We start from the raw sequence: 27309 nt of genomic DNA on the forward strand, positions 1-27309 counted from the left end.
TCTCTCTCTCTCTCTCTCTCTCTCTCTCTCTCTCTTAGCTTGAGGCTGCACACACGCTGCATTCTTTTGTGCACTCCGGTTTTTTTATTGCAGTTTCTTTTCTCAAACTCCCACAATCATGTACACGTCTGTTCATTACCCTTTCATTCTCACACACACTCTTCATACACACCTCGTACATATCTCACACACAGCACATGCACTCTGCTGTCACGTACACACACATAATCTTCATACACACCTCACACATATCTCACACACAGCACATGCACTCTCCTGTCACTCACACACACAGTCTTCATACACACCTCATACATATCTCACACACAGCACATGCACTCTCCTGTCATGCACACACACAATCTTCACACACACCTCACACATATCTCACACACACCACATGCACTCTCCTGTCACGCACACACACAATCTTCATACACACCTCATACATATCTCACACATACCACATGCACTCTCCTGTCATGCACACACAATCTTCACACACACCTCACACATATCTCACACACAGCACATGCACTCTCCTGTCACGCACACACACAGTCTTCACACACACCTCACACATATCTCACACACAGCACATGGACTCTCCTGTCACGCACACACACAGTCTTCACACACACCTCACATTCTCTCCTCACTCATTCTCAAATGCTCTCCACATGCTCTCTCCCTGGCTCTCACATTTGTTCACAGACTCGCTCCCTCATTAGCTCCGTCATTCACTCTTCACATTCTCTCTCCACTCACTCTTCACATGCTCTTGTCATGCTCTCTCATTCGCTCTCACATTTGTTCTTACATTAGCTCTGTCATTTACTCTCTCATTCACTCCCCCATGCTCTCTCTCATTTAGTCTTCACATGTTCTGTAGCCTTTCTCTTGCCCCAGTCCTTTATTAATAATCCAAAACAGGTAGAAAAAAGAGATTTATAATCATTGCCAAATCAAATGCAAAGAATGACTACATCTCACCAAGAACTAAGAATTACAACTGTTCTCCAAAGTTTCAGGCTTGCCCTATACCCAGGCCTGTGGCCAATATAATAATAATAATTGTAAACATCATGATTTAAACTTTAAACATTTACTTTTATACTTCAGAGTCCAAAGCTCCGAGATCAGCTAATTGCATTTTCCTGTGACACTCTAATGATAAATGACATAGGCAAAACTGCCAGGCAGTGGCCAGAAAGAATCAAGGTAACCCTTAGCACACTAATTCCACTAGCGTTCTGTTCCTTGCACACAATGACTCTCATAAGGGTTCCAGTAGTTAGATTTAGTTTACTAGTATATTATTTTATATATTCTATACTTCCTTAACCAGTCTATAATATTATGTAAAACTTATTTCCTAACTTCAATAACTTTTTCCTTTCTTAGGGTCCCAATGTTGGCTCTAATTCATTTTCTCTTATTTTCTTCAAGCTGTCTTTGCAAGTAAAACCCTAATCTAGAACAACAATTCTGCAGTTATTACATTTTTTCAAGATGAGAATACACAGTATCCACCTGGGCCACTAGGGCTGTGCTGTGCTGTGCCCCTATGCATCAATTTCCAATTGTCTCAGAATCATAACATCAAGGAACATCTAGTTTCACAGAATTCACCAGAGCAGAAGGAGAAAGAAGTAGAAAAGTCAGATATAATACAATAATTGTGCACACCAAGGCCAACTGATAGGCAGTCACACACAAATGAAATCTATACAGCCGTTGTCCAGGGCTAAGGTTTGGAGAAATGGAAACAACCAGTTTTTACAAAAAGCTACTGCGGGCTACTGAGATGTCTCCATTGTATGTTGTCCCCAGCATTAGCCAGAACTCAGACAACAAAGGGAGGTCAAAAGGATTCAGATTGGAAAGGAAGAAGTCAAAATATCACTGTTGCAGAGGATAGGGTAGTATACATGGGACACCCCAAAAGTTACAACAGAGAACTCCTAAGCCTGATAAACAACTTCAGCAAAGTGGCTGGGTATAAAATTAACTCAAACAAATCAGTAGCCTTCCTCTACACAAAAGATAAACAAGCTGAGAAAGAAATTAGGGAAATGACACCTTTCATAGTAGTCCCAAATCATATAAAAATACCTCAGTGTGACTTTTATCAAACAAGTGAAAGATCTGTGTGACAAGAATTTCATGATCTGAAGAAAGAAATTGAAGAAGATCTCAGAAAATGCAAAGATCTCCCATGTTCATGGCTTGGCAGTATGAAGATAGTAAAAATGGCCATTTTCCCAAAGTGACCTACAGTTGCAATGCACTCTCCATCAAAATTCGATTCCAATTCTTCATAGGGTTAGACAGAACAATTTGCAAATTCATTTGGAATAACAAGTAACGCAGGATAGCTAAAACTATCCTCAACAATAAAAGGACTTCCCTGGGAATCACCATCCCTGAACTCAAGCAGTTTACAGAGCATGGTATGGTATTGGTACAGAGACAGGAAGATAGACCAGTGGAATAGAACTGCCGACCCAGAAATGAACCAGCACACCTATGGGCACTTGATTTTTGACAAAGGAGACAAAAGCATCCAGTGGAAAAAGGATAGCATTTTTAGCAAAGGGTGCTGGTTCAAATGGAGGTCAGCATATGGAGGAGTACAAATCATCGTCTTCTTATTGCCCTGTGTAAAGCTTAAGTCCAGGTGGATCAAGGACCTCTACGTCAAACCAGATCACTCAAACTAATAGAAGCAAAAGCGGGGAAGAATTTTGAACACATGGACACTGGAAAAAATTTCCTGAACAAAACACGAATGGCTTATGCTCTAAGATCAAGAATAGACAAATGGGACCTCATAAAGGTACAAAGCTTCTGTAAGGCAAAGGACACTGTGGTTAGGACAAAACAGCAACCAACAGATTGGGAAAAGACCTTTACTAATCCTACAACTGATAGAGGGCTAATATCCAAAATATACAAGAAATCATGAAGTTGGACTGCAGGGAGACTAATAACCCTATTAAAAATTGCAGTTCAGAGCTAAACAAAGAATTCATAGCTGAGGAATATGGAGTGGCTGAGAAGCACCAAAAGAAATGTTCAACGTCTTTAGTTATGTGGGAAATGCAAATCAAAACAACCCTGAGATTCCACCTCACACCACTCTGAATGGCTAAGATCAAACACTCAGGCTATAGAAGACGCTTGCACGGATGTGAGAAAGAGGAACAATCCTCCATTGTTGGTGAGATTGCAGACTGGTACAACCATTCTGGATATCAGTCTAGAGGTTCCTCAGAAAATTAGACATTGCACTAGCGGAGGACCCAGCTATACCTCTCTTGCACATATACCCAAAAGATGCTCCAACATACAACAGGGCACATGCTCCACCATGTTCATAGCAGCCTTATTTATAATAGTCAGAAAATGAAAAGATCCCAGATGCCCTTCAACAGAGGAATGGAAACAGAAAGTGTGGTACATCTACACAATGGAGTACTACAGAGATATCAAAAACAATGACTTCATGAAATTCATAGGCAAAGAGAATGAACTAAAACATATCATCCTGAATGAGTTAATCCAATCACAGAAACACACACATGGTATGCACTCATTGATAAGTGGATATTAGCCCAAATGCTCAAATTCTCCAAGATTCACAGACCAAATGAAACTCAGGAAGGATGACCAAAATACTGATTCTTCACTCCTTCCTTTAAAGGAGAAGAAGAATCCCTATTGAAGGGATAGGGATGCAAAGTTTAAAACAGAGCCTAGAGGAATGTCCATTCAGAGTCTACCCCACATGTGGTCTATACATATACAGCCTTCAAACTAGATAAGGTGGATGAAGCTAAGAAGTGCAGGCTGATAGGAACTGGATATAGATGTCTCCTGAGAGGCACAGCCAGATCATGTCAAATACAGCGGTGAATGCTAGAAGCAAACCATTGAACTGAGAACCGGACCTCATTTGGAGGAATTACAGAAAGATTGAAAGAGCTGAAGGGACTTGCAAACCCATAAGAACAACCATGCCTGCCAAGCAGAGTTCCAAGAGACTAAACCACTACCCAATCACTATACAGGAACTGTGCCATGGCTCCATCTGCATGTGTATCAGAGGATGGTCTTCTTGGGCACAAATGGAATGAGCAGCCCTTGGTCCTGCCTAGGCTGGGAAAGTGGATGGCTGGTGAAGGGAATACTTTTATAGCAGAGGTGGAGGGCGATGGTATTCGGACTTATTTCTGGAAAACAAGGAAGGAATAACATTTGAATTCGAAATGAGAAATATCCAACTAAAAATCAACAACAGCAAAATGGTATTTTGAGCTTCGAATCAAAAAAAGCCACAGTCAGGAAACAGAGAATTGTATGCCTATGGTTTTCTTCAAATATGCTCGGGGCCCAGGTAGGTTCTGGGCCTAGGCTGAACCAAGCAGGTTCCTGCCACTGACTGCTCCTCTATTCCTGTTTCCAGAGGCACCATGCAGATTAATATTGGACCAGAGATGTGGGAAGAGCTGGTCAGAAGTGGCTTTCTTTCCTGTGGTCTCAGGATTATCTGCATTCCAGGGTCTTCAGCAAAACTCTCATCGACAGAGTATAATTTAGAGGTAACTATATAGTTAACAGCAAGCTTACACAGTGGGTAATGTATGCATGATGAATTTGAAATTCAGAGCTGGAAACACAGTGCACAGTGACTGTATAAATGCCTGTGAATCTCAGTCTGACTGGGAAGTGATTTGATGCCCAGTCCCCATGAGAATGCAGAGATCCATCCCTCCCTGATAGCTGTGGGACTTCAGATGTTGACACTAATGATCAATAAAGAAGGTTCTTAAGAGTGAAGAGTTTGAGATTACTACTTTATTGACCAGAATACATCCAATTTACTTGATAGTAACCAGATGCAGGTAGTCAATATATACAGTGTATATCCTTATCAAAATAGAAAAGCAAATGAACAAAACAACAACAACAGATAAATAATAAATCTTCAAATGAATAGAAGGAAAACCAAATAACCAAAACAATTAAAAATTAACCAAACTTTAAATAGAAGAATTGCGCTAAGTATTCTTTTGCTGCTCCTTTTGCAGAATAGACTTATAGCCTGTGGCTTGCCTTGGAGACATAGTAGACAAGCAGTTAGTGATGGTAACAATCTTTTCGAGAGGAGTGGAAGTAGGTCTGTTTTGTTGGAGTGGGGGTATTAAGGAAAAAGCCTACCAATACTGAGTATAAATGATATTACAGACTTTGTCACAAAGTCTTTCCAATGTTGTGAACTGATCTCCATGAAACTCTTCTGGATGACCCATCAGGACAAGTACAAATTTACCCGTGCACAGTCTTTCTGGATGACCTGCAGCTCTTGATTGATGTGCATCAGCACTTCTCTGAGTCCCTCAAAAAGTACACACTTGTTGGAGAGGCTGAGGTGAAAGTACAGCCTATTCAATCCAAAGAAGTTAAACTAAAGGAGGAAAATGCAGTCCACAATTGCTATGGACACTACAGATGAGACGCAATAGTGGTGTATTTGCTGTGCGCACTTAGTTCTCCTCCTGTAGCTCTTCTCTCCAAGGGAGATCTTGTCCTGGTCTGTGTCATGTTCGAGTTTCTGCTGGAGAATTTCAGACCTAGCAGAGCAAGGGAATAAAGATTTATTGAGTGGTTGTCAATTCAGCTCTCCCTCTTACATCAGCTCTATTCAGTTGGACAATCCAGCATGACCTGTCAGCTGAGGTCAGTCCCTGCATCCCCAAGTGACATAGAGTACCTGCGCTTGGATTTATATCTCAGCTTTTAACACTGCTAGAATTTGAACTGTGGACTATGCACTGTGCTGGGATTAAGAGAAAAATGAGCATTTTTCCCCACTGGTCCAGGTATATGACATTGAATAATAACATTGTAGCTATGTCTGAATCTGAGTTCAAGAGAGGTATGAGCAAACTAGAATACCATGTGGATTCCTTCTGGAGAACATGCCCAGAATTGAGGTGAAATTTCTGATTATGTTAGCACTGAAGGAACCCGTCTAGTTTCCATTTGTAACCACTGTATCTGCAAATACACAGAGAAGCCATCTCACTTCAAATTCATGCTCACCGCACAGATCCTGTAATCACTGAGAATGTGCTCCATGCAAATCTTCCCAGCGTACACGTGGACATTAGAGGTGATTTTCATGTAGAAACACACCAGCACCCCTGCAAGTCTATGGCTAGTGTAAGGCAATTTGTTAGAGGACAGAATGGAAAATGTCCTCAGATCTTTCCGGAGAGATCACAGGAAGAAAGGAGTAGAACATAGCAAGAAATGCAGAGGATCATATATATTGTTTCATGGGCAAAATTCACATGAAGTGTACCAGAACAATACTCTGAGTAGCTCCTTAGCTGCCTGAGGCTGAAATCCAGGTGGGGTGGTCATCCACCCAAAAAGGGTATTTATATAGGGAAGGATATTCAAATGGCTTCTTCCAGCCTATGTTCCTACCTGAACATTAATGCTTAATGTAAAGATTCCCCAGGATTCGCTGGAGGCATAAAAACAAATGTTGAGTGGGATATGTACATAGTGGCCAGAGCCTATAGACAGCTCAGTCAGTGATGTGCTGTCCTCCCATAAACCGTCATAGACTCAGGGTTCTTTCCCCATTAACAATCTGGCTTAGCAAGTCCCAAAGGCTGTGTAGAGCTGTCTTGTTGCTCAGCAAAGGATCATATATTGGTGGTGGACTAGACTCTTGTTCTTGTTCACTCTTTCAGACTTTCCCCAAAGTGTGCAACTTCTTCTAATCGGAGCTGTCTTTACCATAGCCTGAGTGACTTCATGCCCAAAGCTAGAATCATAGGAAATCTCCATAACCAGGATCCAAATCAACAAATTTTCTCCCCGTAATGTGATTGTTCCACAGATAATTTGAATAAGTAAGTAAAAGCTTGCATGGATTATCTCACACTGAATCAGAATCTATGGAAGGGCTCCATCGTATGGTACACTTTTACTCGTTGGCTGATGGACGTCTGGATAGATTCTCCTTCAAGGTTACTCTGGGACCACAACAACATTGATGCTCCCTAGTTTCAATGGCAATACCTACTCCTTGTTGTGGAATCACTGTGTTAACTAAAACTTCTGTTCCACTTTCTGAACATGGCTTCTCATAGGGCTACCTGTTCTTACACTGTCAGACCCATTTGAAGCTCATCATTTCTCCTAACCCATTGAGGCTGAAATTAACTGAGAGAAAATGATGTTTATCGACAGCAGTTGCAGAATGCTACACAGATAACATAGAGGAGCGCTTTGGATTATCTGTGCACCTAAAGGGGTTCCTGAAACTGCCCTGTTCTTGCACCACAGCATAGCTATGGGACTGTTTCTGGATGACGATACAATTCCAAGCAACTCAAATTCTCAATGAATAAAATCCAAGCCAAACTCCTAGGGGAAGTTGTAGTGTGCCAAGGTAGCTCGAAAGAAATGGTAGCAGGCAATGTGGAAAGCAACCTTGGAGAAGCCACAGTGAGTGACATAACCTTCCAGTGGGCTTTCACAATTCACAAAGAACAGAGAAGCAACATAAACTCATGGATTTTATAGAGAAGCCTTGCCCTTACCTCCCAGTACTCCATTCCTTTGATGTGCTCCAAAGGATTTCAATGCAGATCAGTAGTTTTGCCCCTAATCACTTGAAAATCTAACTTTACAGGTGTTTTTGTGTCCTCTTTTTGGGGGTTGCATTTCTAAAGGATTGTAGTGTCCTGTTTCTACACCATAACAAAAAGGGACCTGCAAGCTCTAGGCCTGTACCATTTGTTACCCCTGTTAAACACGACTCACTTGAACATATTTCCACTCCTCCCCCAGACTTCACAAGATAATTCTGTTCTGAAATTTTTGGAAATAGAACAAATTAGTAATTTAAGTGTCCTTTTGCTGTACAGAGCTAGATGGAGATGCCAAATGACTGGGCAGCTCTATTTCATGTTCCATGGATATAAAGTGATCGCTTAGAGTACTTTTCTCATGAAACTTGGAAATAGAGGGAAACACACGTTCACTACTGCAAACACACACACACACACACACACACACATATACCCACACACACACCACACACACACACACACAAACACACACACAAACACAGACACAGAGATACACACTTGCATGCACAAATGAAAACTTTGCTCTTATGCAGCACATTTCCTGTTGAGTGAGGAATTAGTGGGAACAATGCTGTGTACAAGTCTCTTAGACACAAGCAAGATGTGCTGCCCTGGCCTGTACTCATTTCCACTTCAGGAAACCTTTCTATGCAGATACTTGCTGGTCCGACAAGTAAGTTACATGTTCTGCACAGATAGCCTAAACAACACAACATCAAATCCCCAAGAGAGAGATTTCTAGGAAAAGACTCCATCAAGCTCTATGCTGACTCATCATAGGCCCCTCACTAAAGCTACCCTGTTTCCTTCATAGAAGACTTTGGAAGCATCAGAGAAGACAGTGACTCACGGTCAGTTACCAGGAACATTTGATCAAATTAGAGTTCCTGTAATATTAAAACAACCTCAATGTCAGTCAGAAAAAGGCTAACTAAATAACATAGAGTGAATTTTCTGAAATGCAGCACTGTGTACAATATTGAGAGGGAATCTGTCCTGAAAGAATGCAGTGCCCATGATATAGTCAGCAAAGCAATGTCAGCAGAGGGTTGCACTCTAGGATTCCATGCAATATCATGGGGAAGCCAATAAGACAATCCAGAATCTTCCCGGGGGATAACTCTGTTCAGGTAAAGTGAAGAAATCTAATCCTTATTTTTAAAATAGGTGAATGGTTTAAGAATGTGTTGAGACAAATAAGAGAGGGGGCTCATCTTGGAACTGGACGAATGATGCAAAGACTGCTGGCCAGCACAAAACAGGAAGCTTCATGTTTGTTGAGAGACCTAGGCTTAAAGGACTAAGTTAGATAATGACTGGACAAAACTGCATGTCATGAACTGGCCTCCCCGCATGCTCCCTAAGATGCAGGTCAGCACAGCAATGCACCTTTCTTGGTGAGAATTGGGGGTACATATGGATAACTTTGTTCTTGAAGCCTCAAGTCTCTCATGCCAGCCCTCAGCCTTTGAGAAACCTTTTCCACATCCTTGCTCTTCTAACCAGCTTCAGGTTCTAAGGCCCAGTTATGAACTCTCCAGGAGCACTCAAATAAGACAGGACTGACATGCTGATACACAGGCTCTGTAGTTACCCAAGATCTAAGAAGCATGAAGTCACCATCTTCATATACAGGGACATGAGGGGAGGAAGAACAAAAGCCACCACAAATGACAATGAGAACCATTTCTTTGGCATTTCCACCATGCTCTCCTCCTTGAAAACTACTTACTTCCTGAGTCTCACACCATCCCTGTAAAGAAAATGGGCTCTGGACTTTTGCTTCATCCCTCAAAGCCCTGCTCTAGTCTAAAGAGGGGCTCCCACATAGCACCCTCCATACATAATGGCATGTAGTGCTCTGCTGTGTGATCAACTTATCTCCCTTAATGAAGTGCAGATTCTCGAAGAGCAGGAGCATTTGCTTTCCAAACATGCAGTTTCTTGAAAAGGGGCTATCTCCACAGAAAGCTTTGTAAACCATCACATGAATGAACACTTGGATGAGACCTAGGTCAGGACATGGATCAGTCAATAGACAGTTACATTGGTTTGTCTATGGTTATGGTAAGACCTGAGGACAACCCGACCCTGAGCCCTAACCCTACCTGCTGTGGCTTGGCTCCGGGGTCACAGATGTTCATTCCGGCCTCTTCACAGAGCCTCTTTGCCTCCACAGAGGATGCTGGCAGTTCAGTCTGCTCCACCAGCAGTTCTCTCTTCTCATTCAGCAAAATCTGTATATTGTTCTTCAATTGAGTTTGTTCACGCAGGAGGTGGTATTGCCTGATGCTGAACCACAAACAAAAAATGGTAAATCCCAGGCAGCTTCTATTTGCCTGTCACTCCTGCAAGTCCAATCATCCCTTCAAGGGTCCTCATCCTCAGAAATCCCCAGAATAGAGCCACACTATACAAGTTAGCACCAATTAGAGGAGGTCAAATCCAGAATCCACATTCCACATGAATCAAAGTGCTTCTGAAAATCCTGACACTAAGACGGTTTATATAAATCAAGGTAGAAGAGATGGTCCATAAGGGAGCTCGTATGTCCATGGTATGGTGAAACCATCTTCACGTTGTGGGGAAAGCCCCTCTGAGGGGTAGTTGAAGACCCAATAGCTATAGATTCTTTCCATGTGTTTCTCATGGATCACAGATCTTTAAATCTCCTGTCAGAGTCCTAGAGATTCAGAGTTGATTGATATTCCCATCATGGTGCAAACCTTTTCTATCTAGAGGAACTTTAACGGGGAAAATAACAATTGGAGTGTCTTCTACACCCTTCTCATGTAGGACAATTGAGTCCAAGAGCTACAAATCTAAGACCCTTGCCAGGAGGCAGCCTTCTTGTTAAGAGTCAGACACTACAGAACCAGAGCCCTGACTTTGGTTCAAAGTCATACAGGACAGAAGCATTCCCTGCCTAGTGCTGGGTTCTCATCTCTGTCTGCGACTCACCGGTAGGAACTGTTCACTTGTATGAGCTCCTTGTACCTCTCCATGGCATCACTTATTGAGTTGGTCATCATTTGCATAGCCATCATTCTCATCTCATGTTCAGATTGAAGGACTGGCAATTCGACATGCAGCCTGGGTTAGGTCATGGCCAAAGGAACAAATAATGTTTTGAACTCACGATTTCAGAATTAGGTGAAATGTAAACAAAAATATATAATAAAAAATTTAAAATTCAAGGAATGGTGGAAGGGAAGAAAATGGCAAACTCAAAAACCAGACCAAAACCCAACAGTGAGACTCAATCCACAGAAAATATTTCTGTGTAAATAAGCAAACATTTGTTTTGAAATAAGGACTCCTTGGAATCCTGAGAGATATGGTTCTGCAAAGACTCACCATATAGGAGGGGGCAGAGCCTGAGAGCTGCCTGTTTGGGAATAACAACTGTCAAGACCACAGTGACCATTTCTAGGTCACAATAAACAATCCCTGGATAGTTAAAAAAATAAAAAAACTAAAGATCAAAGCAGGTGAAACAAATTAGGTGAAATCAGACTGTTCTCTCGATTACTTAAACTCAGTATGTACCACATACTTGCTCCTTCAAAGTATTTGTACTGGTTAAGTTTTTTATCCTGGGCACAGGAGAACAGAGCCACGGTACCAGTTGGAGGGACCTGACCGTTAAGAGCTGGCCAGGTGAGCATGATGGAATTGACTAGTTCAGGAAGAAGATTCCTCCAGTCTGTGCCACAGCTTTGGGCCCAAGAGAAAGCTGTGATGACATTTCTCTTGTTTTGAAAGCAGGTATACTCAATCCTTTGTTTCTATCATTACATGAATTCCCAGAGGGCATAAATAAGTTTGACCAGGAAGAGGATTTATAGCACCTCCTCCCCTCGGGAGAGTCCTGGGTGCCACCAAGGTATACAGAAGGAGCAAAGTGCTCTGTTGATCAGTGTGGGCCTCCACGTACTCATCACTATCATGACCTGCAAAGTGTTGATCAAACAAATCCTCAGACCCAATCAAAGGTCCCAGACGTCCTGATCCAGAGTAAACCACCAACAAATACTGCCACATATATACACACCAACCCATATCCAAACACATTTAGAATGCCAACTACATCCATGGAGGTGCCATAGAATCAGTGTATAGAGAACAAAATCAGAGGAAAGAGTGATGACGTGCAGGCATTTCATTCACACACACAGTTGCAGCAAGTGTGACAAGGTCCTTCTAGCTGTTGACAGAACCAATGCTAATCCAAGAGGCTCAGGGTCAAGTACAAAAGTGGTTGACCCTAAACACACAGCACCTAGCTCATCTCACAAGCAAATGCCTGCCAAATCTCCTTAAAATCCAGGATGAGAGGTGAAACTCTCTCGTGCTATGAGGAAATCTTGAGGTAGCAGAGAGAGAGCGCAAGACAGTGAACAGGTTACTGGGCATAATGACTACCTGTGGTCCCACTCATCATAGATATAAAGATCCAGGATTTGATAAAGTTCATCCCTCTCGAATTGACACTTCTGGATTTCAAATTTGAGTTCCTCCAGTTCCTTTAGACACTCCTCTTGCTTACTGATGACATTTTGGGATGATGCCTTCCTACCAAAAACTGTAGACAGATAAACCTAAGTGAATTTGCATATTAATGGCCCGTGGGCAGAAAAGATCATTCTGAATCCGAAAAGGAGGTTGAGGAAGGGGAAATGGTAGAGACTGGGTGAATCCCTAAAAGAGCAGAAAAGCTTTCTTAAAGGTTGATTCTTAAGCTATGTCCCTCTTCCCAACCTCTAATGCCATAGACGTGCCACACTCACTATTACACAACCCGCGGCACTGAAAGTTATAATCTGACTGAGACATAAACATCTGCGACATTGTTATCTCATATCAGATGTGGTGCAGATAATCCTGGAGTTCATAATGACTTCATAATGCTTACCACCATCAAGCTCTAACCAAGTGTGGTCCAGCCCAAAGTGTCTGAGAACTCAATTCATGACTAGGGGTGCATCCTTCCTTGTTCTCGCCATCAGACACTTATATAACCTACAGTTATCTAGAGGATGAAGTGCTTCAACTCTCAATCATGGATGGTCACATTGTTAATCTCACAGTGCCTCCTCCTGCCATTCGTTGACACTCACAGTTAAAAAGCTTCAAGAAAAGACACTGAAGTCTTACAACTTTATGGCTTTCTCTCAAATTAAAGATCAGGAACTCCTGACTCTTGGTTTGCCTTTGAAAAATCCCAAGGCTCCTGCTTGTAAGGCCTAGTCTTAGAAGGCACATCTCAAACCTACCTCCTTAAGGATGCTCCCCAACTCTGCCCACGACTCACCAAGGCTTCCCCAGAATGATTTCCTCCTTCCTGTTTTACTAGAGAGGGGGTCAGCTTCCCTCTGACCTGGTGCGGTCTCACCTTGATCAACACTTTCCTTCCGAAATAGCCTGAGCAGCTGGCAAAACATGCCTGCTTGTGAACGCAAAGGGAACTGAAGTAATATCCCAAAGGCAGTTGGTGTCACCACAACACTGGTGACATCACAGAAGATTCTAGGGATCTCTTAGATACAATAGAGTGTCCAGTGAACGGCTTACTGGTGATGTCACTGGAAAATTCTATGGCCTACCTACTAACCAGCTCTCCCCACACTGATGAATTTCTGTGGGGACCCTTTCCTCCAGTCTCCCATGTGTCACTGGGAATACCATTTGGCAACCTCTATTTCAAAGCTAGATATGTCTCTCTGCTTCATTAGAAGGCAACAATGCTTTTGCTGGGGAGGGTTGCTTACAACCCTGAATTGGAGAACAGATTTTTCTTAGCACCCAAATCTCTAGGGACCAAGGAGGAGGGAGATTTTTCTTAAAAGTAAATCAACTACTTGAGACAATGCATGTGACACACATTTCTATTCCTAAGCTTTTCCTTTTTTCTGGAGGCCAATATATTTCTTCTATACCTCTGAGTGTATAAAACCTGGAAATATTTGCTTACTGTGCAGTCCTTGAAAGCTGACATTGTTTCCATTTACATATCCATGTATTTCACAAAATCAATGGTCTATAATCCTATTTTTTGCATAAAAACTCCTTTTCCTTAGGAACATAGGGATCAACTACAGGGCATATATAAAATAATAAATTTCTGTCTGTTTTATATAATATGTACGACATCCTCCCTTTCTCAAGTATAACAAGACAATTAAACTGGACATCAGTGAGCAAATGTCAACCAGGACCTTGTGTTACTACATTGTAACTATATAGCCTTCACTTCTCCAATATCATTCTTCGTGAATAGACAAGTCTAGGCATGAGAATATTGGGGACTACACCATGATCTTTTACTTGTAGCAAACATAAGAATCAGGAGGATGGGAAGGGAGTGGAATGGCCTGAGTTCAGGTTGAACCTCAATTTTAATGCGTCCATACGTTCAGGAGGGAGTCTATTTGGCATTGTGATATATGGATTCTGTCTTCTTATCATAGGTGTTATAATGATTCAACATGAATGTGTGCTATAATGCCACCCCACCTCAGAGATGTAAGAGTGAAAATCATGTCTGACCTTTCTGGGAAGAGCTCTGCCTTTTACTACCATCTGGAGTTATACAACATCACTATACAAAGCTCAGAAGAGAGGGGTGCAGATGTGCGGGCCTTAGAAGTTGAGGATCTTTTCTTCTGATTAAGCCACTTGTTTTTCCTATGTAATTTTTCCCTTGCTCTTTTACTAATGGTGGCAGACTTCTTTCCTGGCCTGAGGTAACCTGGTGTCCAATCTTTTGGATTACTGAACCTTCTATTTTTGAGATGACAGTCCCACCAAGGGTCCTACTGCATACAGAAGGTATGAATAAGTCTCAGGGGCTGGAGTAAGTTAAAAACGTCTGTGACAACAAAGAACTGATTAAGAAAACAAGAGCCCAGCTGCTCATCAAGATCACAGTTGTATGATAGTAAGAAAATGTGAATAGGGCATCAGGTGAAAAGATAAATTAATTAGGAGGTCATAGGCCTAGAAGGGGTAGCCTTTGCTCTCAGTGGAGCTGCCATTCTTTCTGCCATTCCTCGCCCTCTGACACAGGACCAGAGACTTACCCAAACAACTGGCTGGCCTTGCCAAAGACTTGGCAGGGCTTCTCCCTGTAGAGTAGGAAATGCAGAGTCCTTGAGGACTCACCAAGAGGTCTCCTCCACACAGGTTCCTTGTTGTCAAAGGGAAATGCTCTTGCAGAATCCTGCCATGGCAGCAGGAATTTCAACCTGGCTGCTCTTGGTCCAGCTCACTGGGTGCAGGCCTGAGGCCCAGGGGTATCTGGGGAAAGAAGCAGCACACACTACCTCACAGCTCTCTCTTTGTTGGATGCAACTGCAAGGATTGTGATAGGATTTTTGTTTCTTTGTGTGTTTATTAGAAATACCTACAAAGCTGATTAAAGTTGCAACATGCCTTCATACCCAGAGTGCAGAATGTTTTTAAATCGTTGTTGTTCCTGTTTTATGTTTGGATTTTGTTTTTTAATCCCCTCAGGAAATTTCCCTGTGCTTAGAATGTTAAGCACATGCTCCGGAGGAATCGATTATTCAAGTTCCGCAAAGCTTTTGTTCTCACCATCACTCCACAGATGATGCCATTACTTACTTTGAAATAAGAAAACAGTCATAGAGAAGTAAATTAACCTGTAAGCTATCAAACAAGAAACACATCATGATTGTGGAGTGGCACCGCAGTATTTTGTATTTCCTAAGTTATTTTTATTTTAAACTTTTTTATTGGATGTTTTTGGGTACATTTCATCTTTTTTAAATCCTTAAAGTATATTTTATTCCTCTCCTCCCATTTACAAGGTGGAATTTCACCTGTGATTGTTAGTCCAGATAGTTTGGACAATGGCTGAGATATCACCTTGGCCTAGTTTCCTTGGCATAAGCTGAGTTAGAAGCAGACTCAAAGGTTCAGGACTCAACAAATAATGAATTCCACTACATCTGGATCCCCAGCCTCACAGCCAGGAAGGGACTGGATTTCCATTCACTATTTAAAAAAAAGATGCAGTTCATTAACATGTAAAAAATTTCTCACGTATATTAAAGTGTTGATCATGGTCATACAGTTTTTCAAATACCTGGAATTCATCTTTTTCCAAAACCTAAAATTTCTTTCTTATTCACATTTTTTTGATTATTTTTTGGTATTAGTATCGTTTTTTTAAATTTCAGTTTTTTTAATAAATATATATGTTTTAGTCAAACGTTATTCCCTTTCCCAGCTTTTGGTCCATAAGCCCCCCTGCCGTGCCCTCTTCCATATGTATGGTCCCCCAATCCACGCCACTTAGAAACCCCTTCCTGAACATTCCCCTGCACTCAGGGTCCAACCTTGTTAAGAACAAGGGCTTCCCCTTCCACAGGTGCCCCAACAAGGCTATTCTCTCCTACATATGCAGTTGGCCCCCTGGGTCAGTGCACGTATAGTCTTTTGCTAGTGGTTTATTTGGTTGGCATTGCTGTTCTTATGGGGTTGCAAGCCCTTCAGCTCTTTGAATCCTTCTTCTAATTCCCATAAAGGGCATCCTATTCTCAGTTCAGCAGTTTACTGCCAGCACTGACCTCTTTATTTGACATGCCCTGGATGTGTCTCTCAGGGGAGATGCATATTCTGTCCCTTTCAGTAAGCACTTTTTAGCTTTATCAATCTTACCTAGTTTTGGTGGCTGTATATATATATGGGCCACATGTGGGGCAGACTCTGAATGGCTGTTCCTTCAGTCTCTGCTTTAGATTTAGCCTCCATATCCCCTCCTATGGATATTTTTGTTCCCCATTTTAAGAAGGAGTGGGAGCATCTGCACTTTGGTCATCCTTCTTCTTGAGTTTCCTGAGATCTGTAGATTGCATCTTGGGTAATTTGAGGTTTTGTTCAATATCCACTTATCAATGAGTGCATACTGTCAATGAGGGGTGCTGAGTACCTGGAAGAGAATGAGGGACAAGAGATGTGAAGAAGGACTCCAAGACAAGAGTCTGATAAAGGCGACACTTTTATTTTTCCCCAAGGCTGAATTTGTACCATAAAATGGGTAACAGAGAGAGGAGAGAAGTAAGAAACAGTTAGCCACGCCAAGGACACAATATTTATGTGGTCAGGGAATCGGCTGATGTTGACAGGTTGTCAGAAAGGTCACAGGTTTGTAATATCTATTAGTCAGCAGGATATTGGTTTTTCAGAAAGGTTACAGGTCATGACTTTGGGTATCTTAATGTCAGACGTTATCATATGATTATTCATCTTGACCACCACATTTGTATTAGTCTTCTGCATCTGGCTGGCGATTTTCCATGAACCCAGTCATACTTAATGCTAACCATAATAATAACATCAATAATGGAGCGCTTCAAGGCCATCGCTCCCACCAGCATACCAAGTGTGTTTTTCTGTGACTGGATTGCCTCACTGTGGATGATATTTTCTAGTTCTTTCCATTTGCCTATGAATTGAAAGTAGTCATTGTTTTTGATAGCTGAGTGGTGCTCCATTGTGTAGATGTACCACATTTTTCGAATAAATTCCTCTGTTGAAGGGCATCTGGGTTCATTCCAGCTTCTGGCTATTATGAATAAGGCTGCTATGAACATAGTGGATCATATGTGTTATTGTATGTTGGAACATCTTTTGAGTATATGCCCAGGACTGGTATAGCTGTGTGCTCAGGTAGTGCAATGTCCAATTTTCCAGGAACGTTCAGACTGATATCCAGAGTTCTTGTACCAGTTTGCCATCCCAGCAACAATGGACGAGTGTTCCACTTTCTCCACATCCTCGCCAGCATCTGTTGTCACCTGATTTTTTGATCTTAGACATCCTGACTGGTGTGAGGTGGATTCTTAGGGTTGTTTTGATTTGCATTTTCCTGATGACTAAGGATATTGAGCATTTCTTTAGGTGCTTTTCAGCTATTCTATATTCCTCAGCTGAGAATGTTTTCTTTAGCTCCGAACCCCATTTATTCACAGGGGTGTTTGACTCTCTGTACTCTAACTTCTTGTGTTTTGTGTATACTTTGGATATAAGCCCTCCATCAGATGCAGGATTGGTAAAGATTTTTTCCCAATCTGTGGGTTGCCTTTTTGTCCTAATGACACTGTCCTTTGCCTTACAGAAGCTTTTCAGTTTTATGAGGTACCATTTGTCGATTCTTGATCTTAAAGCATAAGCCATTGGTATTTTGTTCAGGAAATTTTCCTTAGTTCTTATGTCTTCGGGACCCTTCCCTACTTTTTATCCATTACTTTTAGTGTATCTGGTTTGATGTGGAGGTCCTTGATCCACTTGGACTTAAGCTTTGTACAGGGTAATAATAATGGGTCAACTTGCATTCTTCTACATGCTGACCTCCAGTTGAACCAGCAACATTTGTTAAAAATACTATCTTTCTTCCATTGGATGTTTTACCTCCTTTGTCAAAGATCAAATGACCTTAGGTGTGTGGGTTCATTTCTGTGTCTTCAATTATGTTCCCCTGATCTGCCTGTCTGTATGCCAATACCATACAGACTATTGCTCTGTAATACTGCTTGAGGTCAGAGATGGTGATTCCCCCAGAAGGTCTTTTATTGTTGAGTAGAGTTTTGCTGTCCTGGGTTTTATGTTATACCAAATGATGGCAAATTGCACTTTCTTCCTTTATAAAGAATTGAGTAGGAATATTGTTGGTGATGGTATTGAATCTGTAGATTGCCTTTGACAAAATGGTCATTTTTTTTACAATATTCATCCTGCCAATCTATGAGCATGGGAGATCTATCAATCTTCTGAGACCTTCTTCAATTTCTTCAGAGATTTGAAGTTCTTGTCATACAGATTTTTTTACTTGCTTGGTTCAAGTAACAGCAAGTTATTTTATATTATTTGGGACTATTGTGAAGGGTGTCATTTCCCTAATTTCCTTCTCAGCCTGTTTACCCTTTGAGTAGAGGAAGACTACTGAATTGTTTGAGTTAATTTTATACTCGGACAGTTTGCTGAAGCTGTTGATCAGGTTAAGTAGTTCTCTGGTAGAATTTTGGTGGTGCTTAAGTAGACTAACATATCATCTTCAAATATTAGGGTTTTGACTTCATCCCTTCTAATTTTTTCCCTTTGACCTACTTTCATTGTTTGATTGCTATGGCTAGGACGTTAAGTACCATATTGTACTTAAGTAGGGAAAGAGTGGGCAGCCTTGTCTAGCCCCTGATTTTAGTGGGATTCCTTCAATATTCTAAGTTTAGTTTGATGATAGGTACAGGTTTGATGTATTTTGCATTTTCCTATATTTAGATTCAGGCCTTCAATTCCTGAACTTTCCAGGACTTTATTAATGAAAGGGTAATGAATTTTGTCAAATGATTTCTCAGCATCTAATGAAATGATCATGTGATTTTGACTTTGTTTATATGATGAATTTCGTTGATGGACTTCCGTATATTAAATCATCCCTGCATCCTTGCCATGAGGCCTACTTGACCATGATGGATGATTGTTTGGATGTGTTCTTGGATTCAGTTTGCAAGAATTTTATTGAGCATTTTTGATCAATATTCATAAATAAAATAGGTCTGAATTTCTCTATCTTTGTTGTATCTTTGTGTGGTTTAGGTATAAGAGTAATTGTGGCTTCATAGAAGGAGTTTGGTCGTGCTCTATCTGTTTCTGTTTTGCGGAATAGTTTGGACAGTATTGGTATGAAGTCTTCAATGAAGGTCTGATAGAATTCTGCACTAAATCCATGTGGTCCTGGGCTCTTTTTGGATGGGAGATGTTTAATAACAGTTTCTATGTCTTTATGAGTTATGGGGTTTTTCGATGGTTTATTTGTTCCTGATTTAACTGTGGTACCTGGTATCTGTATAGAAAAGTGTCCATTTCCTCCACATTTTCCAATTTTGTTGAATATGTGTTTTTGTAGTAGGATCTGATGATCTTTTTAATTTCTTCAGATTTTGTTGTTATGTCTCCCTTTTATTTCTGATTTTATTAATTTGGATACACACTCTGTGACCTCTGGTTAATATGGCTAAGCGTTTATTTATCTTGTTGATTTTCTCAAAGAACCAGCTCCTGGGTTTGCGGATTCTTTTGATACTCGGTTTTGTTTCTTCTTGTTTGATTTCAGCCCTGAGTTTGATTATTTCCTGCCTTCTACTCCTCTAGGGTTTATTTAATTTTTTCTAGAGCTTTGAGGTGTGCTGTCAAGCTGCTGACATATGCTCTCTCTTGTTTCTTTTTGCAGGCATACAGAGCTATGAGTTTTCCTCTTAGCGCTGATTTTATTGTGTCCCATAAGTTTGGGTATGTTGTATCTTCATTTTCATTAAATTCTAAGAAGTCCTTAACTTCTTTCTTATGTCTCCAATGACCAAGTTGTCATTGACTTCAACTTCCAAGTATATGTGGGCTTTCTGTCCTATTTGTTGTTATTGATCAGCAGCCTTAGTCGGTGGTTTTTTGATACGAGGCATGGGATTATTTCTACCTTCCTGTATCTGTTGATGCCTGTTTTGTGACCTATTATATGGTCAATTTTGGAGAAGGTACAATGGGATGCTGAGAAGAAGGTATATCCTTTGGTTTTAGGGTGGAGTGTTCTATAAATATATGTTAAATCCATTTGTTTCATAACCTGTTAGTCTTTCTGTGTCTCTGTTTAATTTCTATTTCCCTGATCTGTCCATTGATGAAAGTGGCGTGTTTAAATCTCCTACTATTATTGTTTGTGGTGCAATGTATGATTTTTTTGAGCTTTAGAAAGGTTTCTTATGGTTTAGGGATAGAACTGCTATATACTTGACAAATATAGCAATAACCCAGAACATCCGCAGGAAGCCTGTGACCATTGGCCACATTCGGATGAGTGTCTTTCAAAGATCATCATGATTTATGGTAAGATCTTCCCTGTAATTGGTGGCATGGCTTCCCACAAACATGGTCCAGTTGTCTAGAATCTCCTCCTTGGTCAGCATCTCATCCTTGTTTTTATCTAACTCATATACCAGATGCTGGGCCTCAGCCTGTGCATGGTCATAGTCCTGAGGGAGGATCCAATGGTGAATCTCATCCTAATCCAGTTTCCCATTCTTGTTCAGATCTGGGAAATCATTGAACTGCTCCCCAGACAAAACCCAGTCGGTCTCAGGGCAATTGTCCTCGTGAGAAAAAGATGTCCACAATGTACTCATCCTAGTCCACAAAACCATCCCCGTTCTTGTCGATATTCTCCAGCGTTTCCAGAACTACAATCTCCTTCATATGTTCTAAATCCTCTTAGTGCAGAAAAGCAATGAACCTGTCCTGAGTAGCTGTCAGGTCACCGTCAAGGCCTTAAACCTCCTCTCATCTCGTGGAGGCAACTTTTTAAAGTTGTGATGATCAGAGCTATCTTGGAATTCAGCAAGGTTTCCCAGGTAGTAGCCATAGGTAGCCTGCTTGTATTCTTCCCAGGAGATCTTTTCGTATATGTCCCTATAACAATCCTTCCAGAGTTTAGCCACATTTTGGTTGATGTATCTTTTCTGTACCTGTTTGATCCAAACTTTCAGGTCCTCAGTAGTAACAAGTCTGCCTTCATCACTGTCAATTGGATCAACAATTTTCCCCAGCCTCTCCTGCTCTCATCCAGGATTAGCTATCAAAGGTCTTGGAGCCCTCCTTGCCCAGGAAGACCTCATGATTGTACAGGAAGCTGTGCTTATTCTCTGGTGGCCACTCGCCCTGTTCTGAATCGGGACAAACCATGTGCTCCTTGCTTATCATGCTCTTGGCCATGAACGCCAGGACCAGTGCCAGCAGCAGCCCATGGAGAGTCCCAGGCTGACACCATGCACCACAGTCACGATCAAAGGGAGGCAGCAGGGAAGTAGGGGCTCAGAGCACCTTATCCGCTGTCCCTTCCCCAGAGAGGGCTTTTGTTACATTTCAAAAGTTATCCGTTTTCCTGGTTACCACAAAACCCCTTATAAAACCCCCTCCCCCTTCTACTGTGAGGGTATTACCACACCCACCCAAACACCCAGGCCTACCAGCCTCCCTGTTCTGGTTTCCCCTGCACTGGGGCATCAAGCCTTGACAAGACCAAGAGCTTCTCCTCCCATTTGTGCCCAAGAAGGCCATCCTCTTCTACATATGCAGCTGTAGCCATGGGTCTGCCCATGTGTACTCTTTGGATGGTGGTTTTCGGCCCTGGGAGCTCTGGGTGTTTCTTACTGTTGTTCTTATGGGGCTGTAAACCCCTTCAGCTCCCTCAATCCTTTCTCTTACTCCTCCATCGGGGACCCCGCTCTCAGCTGAATGTTGGCTGCAAGTATCTGCCTCTGTATTTGTCATGCTCTTTACCCCACTCTTTTGAGCAGATCACCACAGAGCAATGAAGATGTATTGTCTTGGCGTGATGATGTACAGACAAGTAGATGATGTCTTAATTCCTATAATTCTTATAATTCTATAAGAATTCCTAAAATGAGATTAGTAATTTTAAGCTCCTTTATAATGGGACAGCTATTATGTTTTCTCTGGTAATCAAAATTGCATTGAGAACTCTTCCTTCTTAAAGTGTCATGAGTGAATTGCTTCTGCAATACCAAGCAGGCATCTAGAAATTAGAGCCCATCCTAAGAGGGTATAAACCAATTAACCAAAGTTCATAAAAAGAGAACTAATGATTTACTATAGGTGCAAGGACTGAACATAAATAATTGACTGGATTTGCCTATAAGCAATTTCACTTATTCTTTTCTCATAAAAATTACAGCTTTTAACTCTCCATGAACATGCAGAGCCAGTGACAGATGGTGATAGTTTATCCTGATGATTACTCTTCATGGATGTGCATGTAAACATTCTCTGTTGTAAACTGAGTGTCCAACTTATGATTTGAATTCCTGTGCAAACTTGTGGTGAACTTTTCACCATGTGATGCTGTGTTCAGAAAGATATACAAATGCTGAGGAAAAAGAGAGAGAAAGCTTTTTAGACAGAACTGAACTGAAGAGAACAGAACTCAAGAAGAACTTAGAAGTAAAGGCATAGCGTTGAGAGTAAGGCATTGAGAGTAAGGAAATTATTGTATCATAAGAGCAAGAGGAAAGGAGATAAGAAGAAGAGAGCAAGGAGAACCTTTCAAGTCAAACTTTATGGATGCAAACTTTTCTCTTTTAGGAAAACTGAAGAACTTAGAAATAAAGGTTAAAATCACTGCTCTTCAGCCTTCAGCCTGGCTCACTGGCTAACCTGTGCTCTTCAGTCAGGCTCACTGGCTAGCCTCTGCTCTTCAGTCAGGCTCACTGGCTAGCCTGTGCTCTTCAGTCAGACTCACTGGCTAGCCTCTGCTCTTCAGCCTGGCTCACTGGCTAGCCTGTGCTCTTCAGTCAGGCTCACTGGGTAGCCTGTGCTCTTCAGCCTGGCTCACTGGCTAGCCTCTGCTCTTCAGTAAGACTCACTGCCTAGACTCTGCTCTTCAGTCAGACTCACTGGCTAGACTCTGCTCTTCAGTCAGGCTCACTGGCTAGCCTCTGCATTTCAGCCTGGCTCACTGGCTAGCCTCTGCTCTTCAGTCAGGATTACTGGCTAGCCTGTGCTCTTCAGTCAGGCTCACTGGCTAGCCTGTGCTCTTCAGTCAGACTCACTGGCTAGCCTTTGCTCTTCAGCCTGGCTCACTGGCTAGCCTCTGCTCTTCAGTCAGGCTCACTGGCTAGCCTCTGTTCTTCAGTCAGCCTCACTGGCTAGCCTCTCCTCTTCAGCTAGGCTCACTGGCTAGCCTCTGCTCTTCAGTCAGGTTCACTGTCTGGCCTCTGCTATTCAGTTAGGCTCACTGGCTAGCCTCTGCTCTTCAGTCAGACTCACTGGCTAGCCTCTGTTCTTCAGCCTGGCTCACTGCCTAGACTCTGCTTTTCAGCTGGGCTCACTGGCTAGCCTCTGCTCTTCAGTCAGGCTCACTGGCTAGCCTCTGCTCTTCAGTCAGGCTCACTGGCTAGCCTGTGCTCTTTGGCTGGGCTCACTGGCCTATGGGGCCCTAGCACATCGCTTAACCATCTGCTCATGACTGCCTGACCACACTGACCACCTGACCTCCCTGACTTCTTAAAGTTGTCTTCTAAAAGAGCACAAGAAACCAAAGAGAAACACCACAGTAAACTATTCCAATGGGCTTTGCTTAACCTTAAGTGCTTTCATTATTTATTTAAAAGAGTGAAATATAATTTCTGCTATTCATATGGCCAAGAGAGCTGTGCAGTATTCATTGCTTTAGGGAATTTGGTGCTAAATCAAAAGATTCCTTTATTCTATCACGATGTTATCTGTATGCTGTAAGATGTATGTTTAGAAAACACAACACCAAATTCCTAAAATCTAGATGTTTTAAGACATCAGCTCATGGAGAAACATAACTGCTTCCTATTAGACTGGGCTTTTTTGCTATACTGCAGGTACAATCAATTTTCCACACTACTTCCATGATTTTCAAGAATGATTAAGAGAAAAATAAGTTGAACCTAATGGCCAGAAAGGGGGTTCTGTCAAGTTGTCTTATGTGGGACAAGATACCAAGCTGTAACTGGTCAACCTAAAACCACCTGTTCCCAAAACTAACAGAACTTACAGAAAATACATACTTTCTTATCATTCCTCCTCCCCGATGGTCAGTGATTTAATGAGCACCTACTACGATCCTAGCACTGTGCATCTAAGTGTGTAATGGTGAATAAAAATCTTAATAAAAAGCCTCATTAAGGAAAAAAGAAAAATGAAACATAACTTTGAAACTCAGAATTCAATATAAGCAAAACCACCATTTCTTCAACTGGTGATTTCTGAAAACTTCATCATTTTTTCCATGGGCTTCTATAGTAATGATACTGAGTCTTGATTTGGTAAATCACAAAAAGCAAGTCACACTTCTTTCTTGGCTCCCACAACTGTCAAAGAGAACAACACTGTTGCTGTCCATTGTGCTTCCCTATCAATCCTGCTATGGATGGTAATGAATTTCAGTCTTTTCAATGTGAAAACAGGCCACCACTTGAGGGCAAAGGTTATTAAAATTACCCAAACCGCTATATTCTCTAAAATTTTCACATAGCATTTTACTGATATCACAATGTAAGTTCACCACAAATATTTAACCAATGAAAATATTGAATAGCTCTACAAATAGGAGCGATAATCATATATACTTGAAAACATCTATTATGGAAACAAAGGAAGTACTAGGAGAAAAGTTACATCACTAAAAGCTACACAAGCAGCCAAAAAGACACTACATTTCTTGGTTTGAAAGTTAGGTGATACACTTGACCTTTAAAGACAGGCGATGTACTTTATCTTTAAGCCCTTCAACTGTGCCCTGTCCACATAGAAACTGCAGTAGATGACAATCTTTTGTAAGATTTATTTATTTATATGTGAGACCATGCAGCTGTCTTCAGACACACCAGAAGAGGGCATCAGTACTCCTTACAAATGGTTGTGAGCCACCATGTGGTTGCTGGCATTTGAACTCAGGACCTCTGGAAGAACACTTGGTGCTCTTACCCACTGAGCCATCTCTCCAGCCCTCAAAATGGCCTCTTACACAGCATCACAGTGGTCTATTTCACTAGATGGCTCCAGGGTGATAACGGAGAAACTTTCACAGTTCCTGAGCACTTCTGAGTTCAAACACCACCAGTGCCCACTCTGTGCTGTTGGCACATTCTGACCTTCTCCTAAGGGTTGTCAGCCACAAAAGGGACGGGTTAGCACCAGACAGCATTCATTGCCCAATCCTAAAAACCCCCTCGATTCTGAAAAAGCAACATTCCATGCTTGCTCCATATTTGAGGAAGTCAAATGGTTGATCTGGCTCAAGGCTCTACTTTTCTTAGCTCATCAACTTTCTTTTTCCACTTCTTGTCACAAGAAATATTTTTTTATGCTGCAACTACACTGCAATGTTTGAAGGAACCCACCATAAACTCTGGGTGTCACCTCTTGATATTTAAAATTCACAAAACAATTCGTGGCTTTCTAATCAGCACCATGGAAAATAAACAAAAACAAGCAAAACCATTCCAAAGGAACTTGCTGATCTGGAGGCCTGCTCATAGCAGGCAGGAAAGAATTAAATCATGCAGAACTGTAATCTCTCAGAGCTTTGGAGGCTAAAAAAGAAGAAATCCCTGTTTATGTTCCCTTTCTCCGAGTAATTGAAGGAGGGTATTTTACATCCTCCAAATACAATCTCTTGCAAGGGGCAACCAATTTCAAAGTAGATCAGAAGAAATCTATTAAATAATACATTCATTGCCTGAGGTTTTAAGAAAATATTTTCCCATGATCCCCGTCCTTTAACAGCACACTCCAGATTACCTCTCCATTCTTTCTCAATGCCATGGGCTTTCCAATCCCTACTTCAGCTCTCCATACATCCCTGAACCCTCCCTTCCCCTACCCAATGGGCTCACTTTGCATTGCCTCCTTCTGCCACTGCTTTCCCAGGACAGGGGGAAGGGGGGCGGGGGGGGGAGGGCCAGAACCAGCCAAGGAGGGACGCGGGTCTCCTACCTACCTTGATTCTGCTGCTCTGGCGGTGCAGCCCGCCCTGCTTGCTGCTTGCTGTCCCTGGGGACCAGACCGAGGTCCGGCTAGGGGTATGCGCAAGCGCCACGCCTCGAGGTCCCCTGGCAGGGCTGGCCTGGGCTTCTTCCCAGGACACTGCGAGGCTGCAGTCTCTGTTGGAAACCCCACCACTGTCATAGCGCGCCTGCCCCAGGCGGAGCTGACCCCCAACGCCGCTAATGTCCCCTTCCCTGGTCCCTTCTTCTGCTTTTTCTTTTATTTTTTCTTTCTTTTTTTGTTCGCGACGTGGCGCCTGCGAAGAGCTCGCCTCCAGGAAGGAGGACATCGTGCAGGCAGAATCACCTCTGGGCCCTGCCGCGGTCAGAGAGGGAGAGAGAGGAGTCAGCTTGGGCGGCGGCGCCCCGGCTGCCGGCACCGGCGGAAGGAAAACTCGCCCAGGCACACGCGCTGCTGCCAGCGCCGAATATAACCCGCGCGCCCGGTCCCCTCAGGCCCCGCGCTCACCCACGAGCTCCGCGTGCCCTGAGGCCTCGGCTCGGGCGCGGTCGAACGGCGGGGTGGGAAGGACACGTGTGCCCACTCCGTGGGGCAGACAACACCGGGAGGCAGGACACGGGGAGGCTTGTGGTGTGGAGCTCCGGGCTCCGCTCAAGCCCGTCAGTCCCCTCTTAGGGCTCGGCGGAGGCCGGGGCGGCTTCTTCGGGCCTCCAGGACCACCGTGACCAACCCGCGGCCATCACCTCCGGAGCTTCCAGCTGCCCCAGGCAGGAGGCTTGGGCATGGCGATTGTGGTTACCACTCTCCTAGGCCGGCTCAGCAGGGCGCAAGCCACCACCTGCTGTCCTCACCTGAAGGCATCCTGATGGCCCTGAGAGCCCACATCCAGCAGGCGAGCCTCAGGGCAGGGGGCCAGGGTCTTGGGTCTGCACCTAGTTGCCAGCCCCTCACACATATGGCAGCATCACACATATGGCTCCTTCTACCAACCGCCACTAATTACCATTTGGACATTCTATCACAGTGTTCTCAAGAAGAAAGATGCAAACAAACACGAAAA

General features: G+C 42.6%; 1 protein-coding gene across 4 annotated transcripts; it reads right to left on the reverse strand.

The window, feature by feature from the left end:
• Positions 1-4845: 4845 nt before the first annotated feature.
• Positions 4846-26651, reverse strand: LOC134480533 (uncharacterized). 4 transcript variants are annotated; one of them, XM_063268063.1, is made up of 6 exons: positions 26242-26645; positions 12991-14975; positions 12102-12261; positions 10638-10769; positions 9785-9968; positions 4846-5636 (listed from the first exon to the last, which is right to left on the reverse strand). In XM_063268063.1, the coding sequence occupies exons 2-6, from the start codon at positions 13118-13120 to the stop codon at positions 5631-5633; spliced, it is 612 nt and encodes a 203-aa protein (XP_063124133.1). In that variant the 5' UTR covers positions 13121-14975; positions 26242-26645; the 3' UTR covers positions 4846-5630. The 4 variants fall into 4 exon arrangements, with proteins under 4 accessions (XP_063124133.1, XP_063124132.1, XP_063124134.1 ...); XM_063268062.1 differs by lacking the exon at positions 26242-26645 and having other exon boundaries at positions 12991-15047; XM_063268064.1 differs by lacking the exons at positions 12102-12261; positions 12991-14975 and having other exon boundaries at positions 26242-26651.
• Between the last annotated feature and the right edge of the window lie 658 nt (positions 26652-27309).

The sequence above is a fragment of the Rattus norvegicus genome, chromosome 9, assembly GCF_036323735.1.
Source record: "Rattus norvegicus strain BN/NHsdMcwi chromosome 9, GRCr8, whole genome shotgun sequence".
NCBI lineage: Eukaryota > Metazoa > Chordata > Mammalia > Rodentia > Muridae > Rattus > Rattus norvegicus.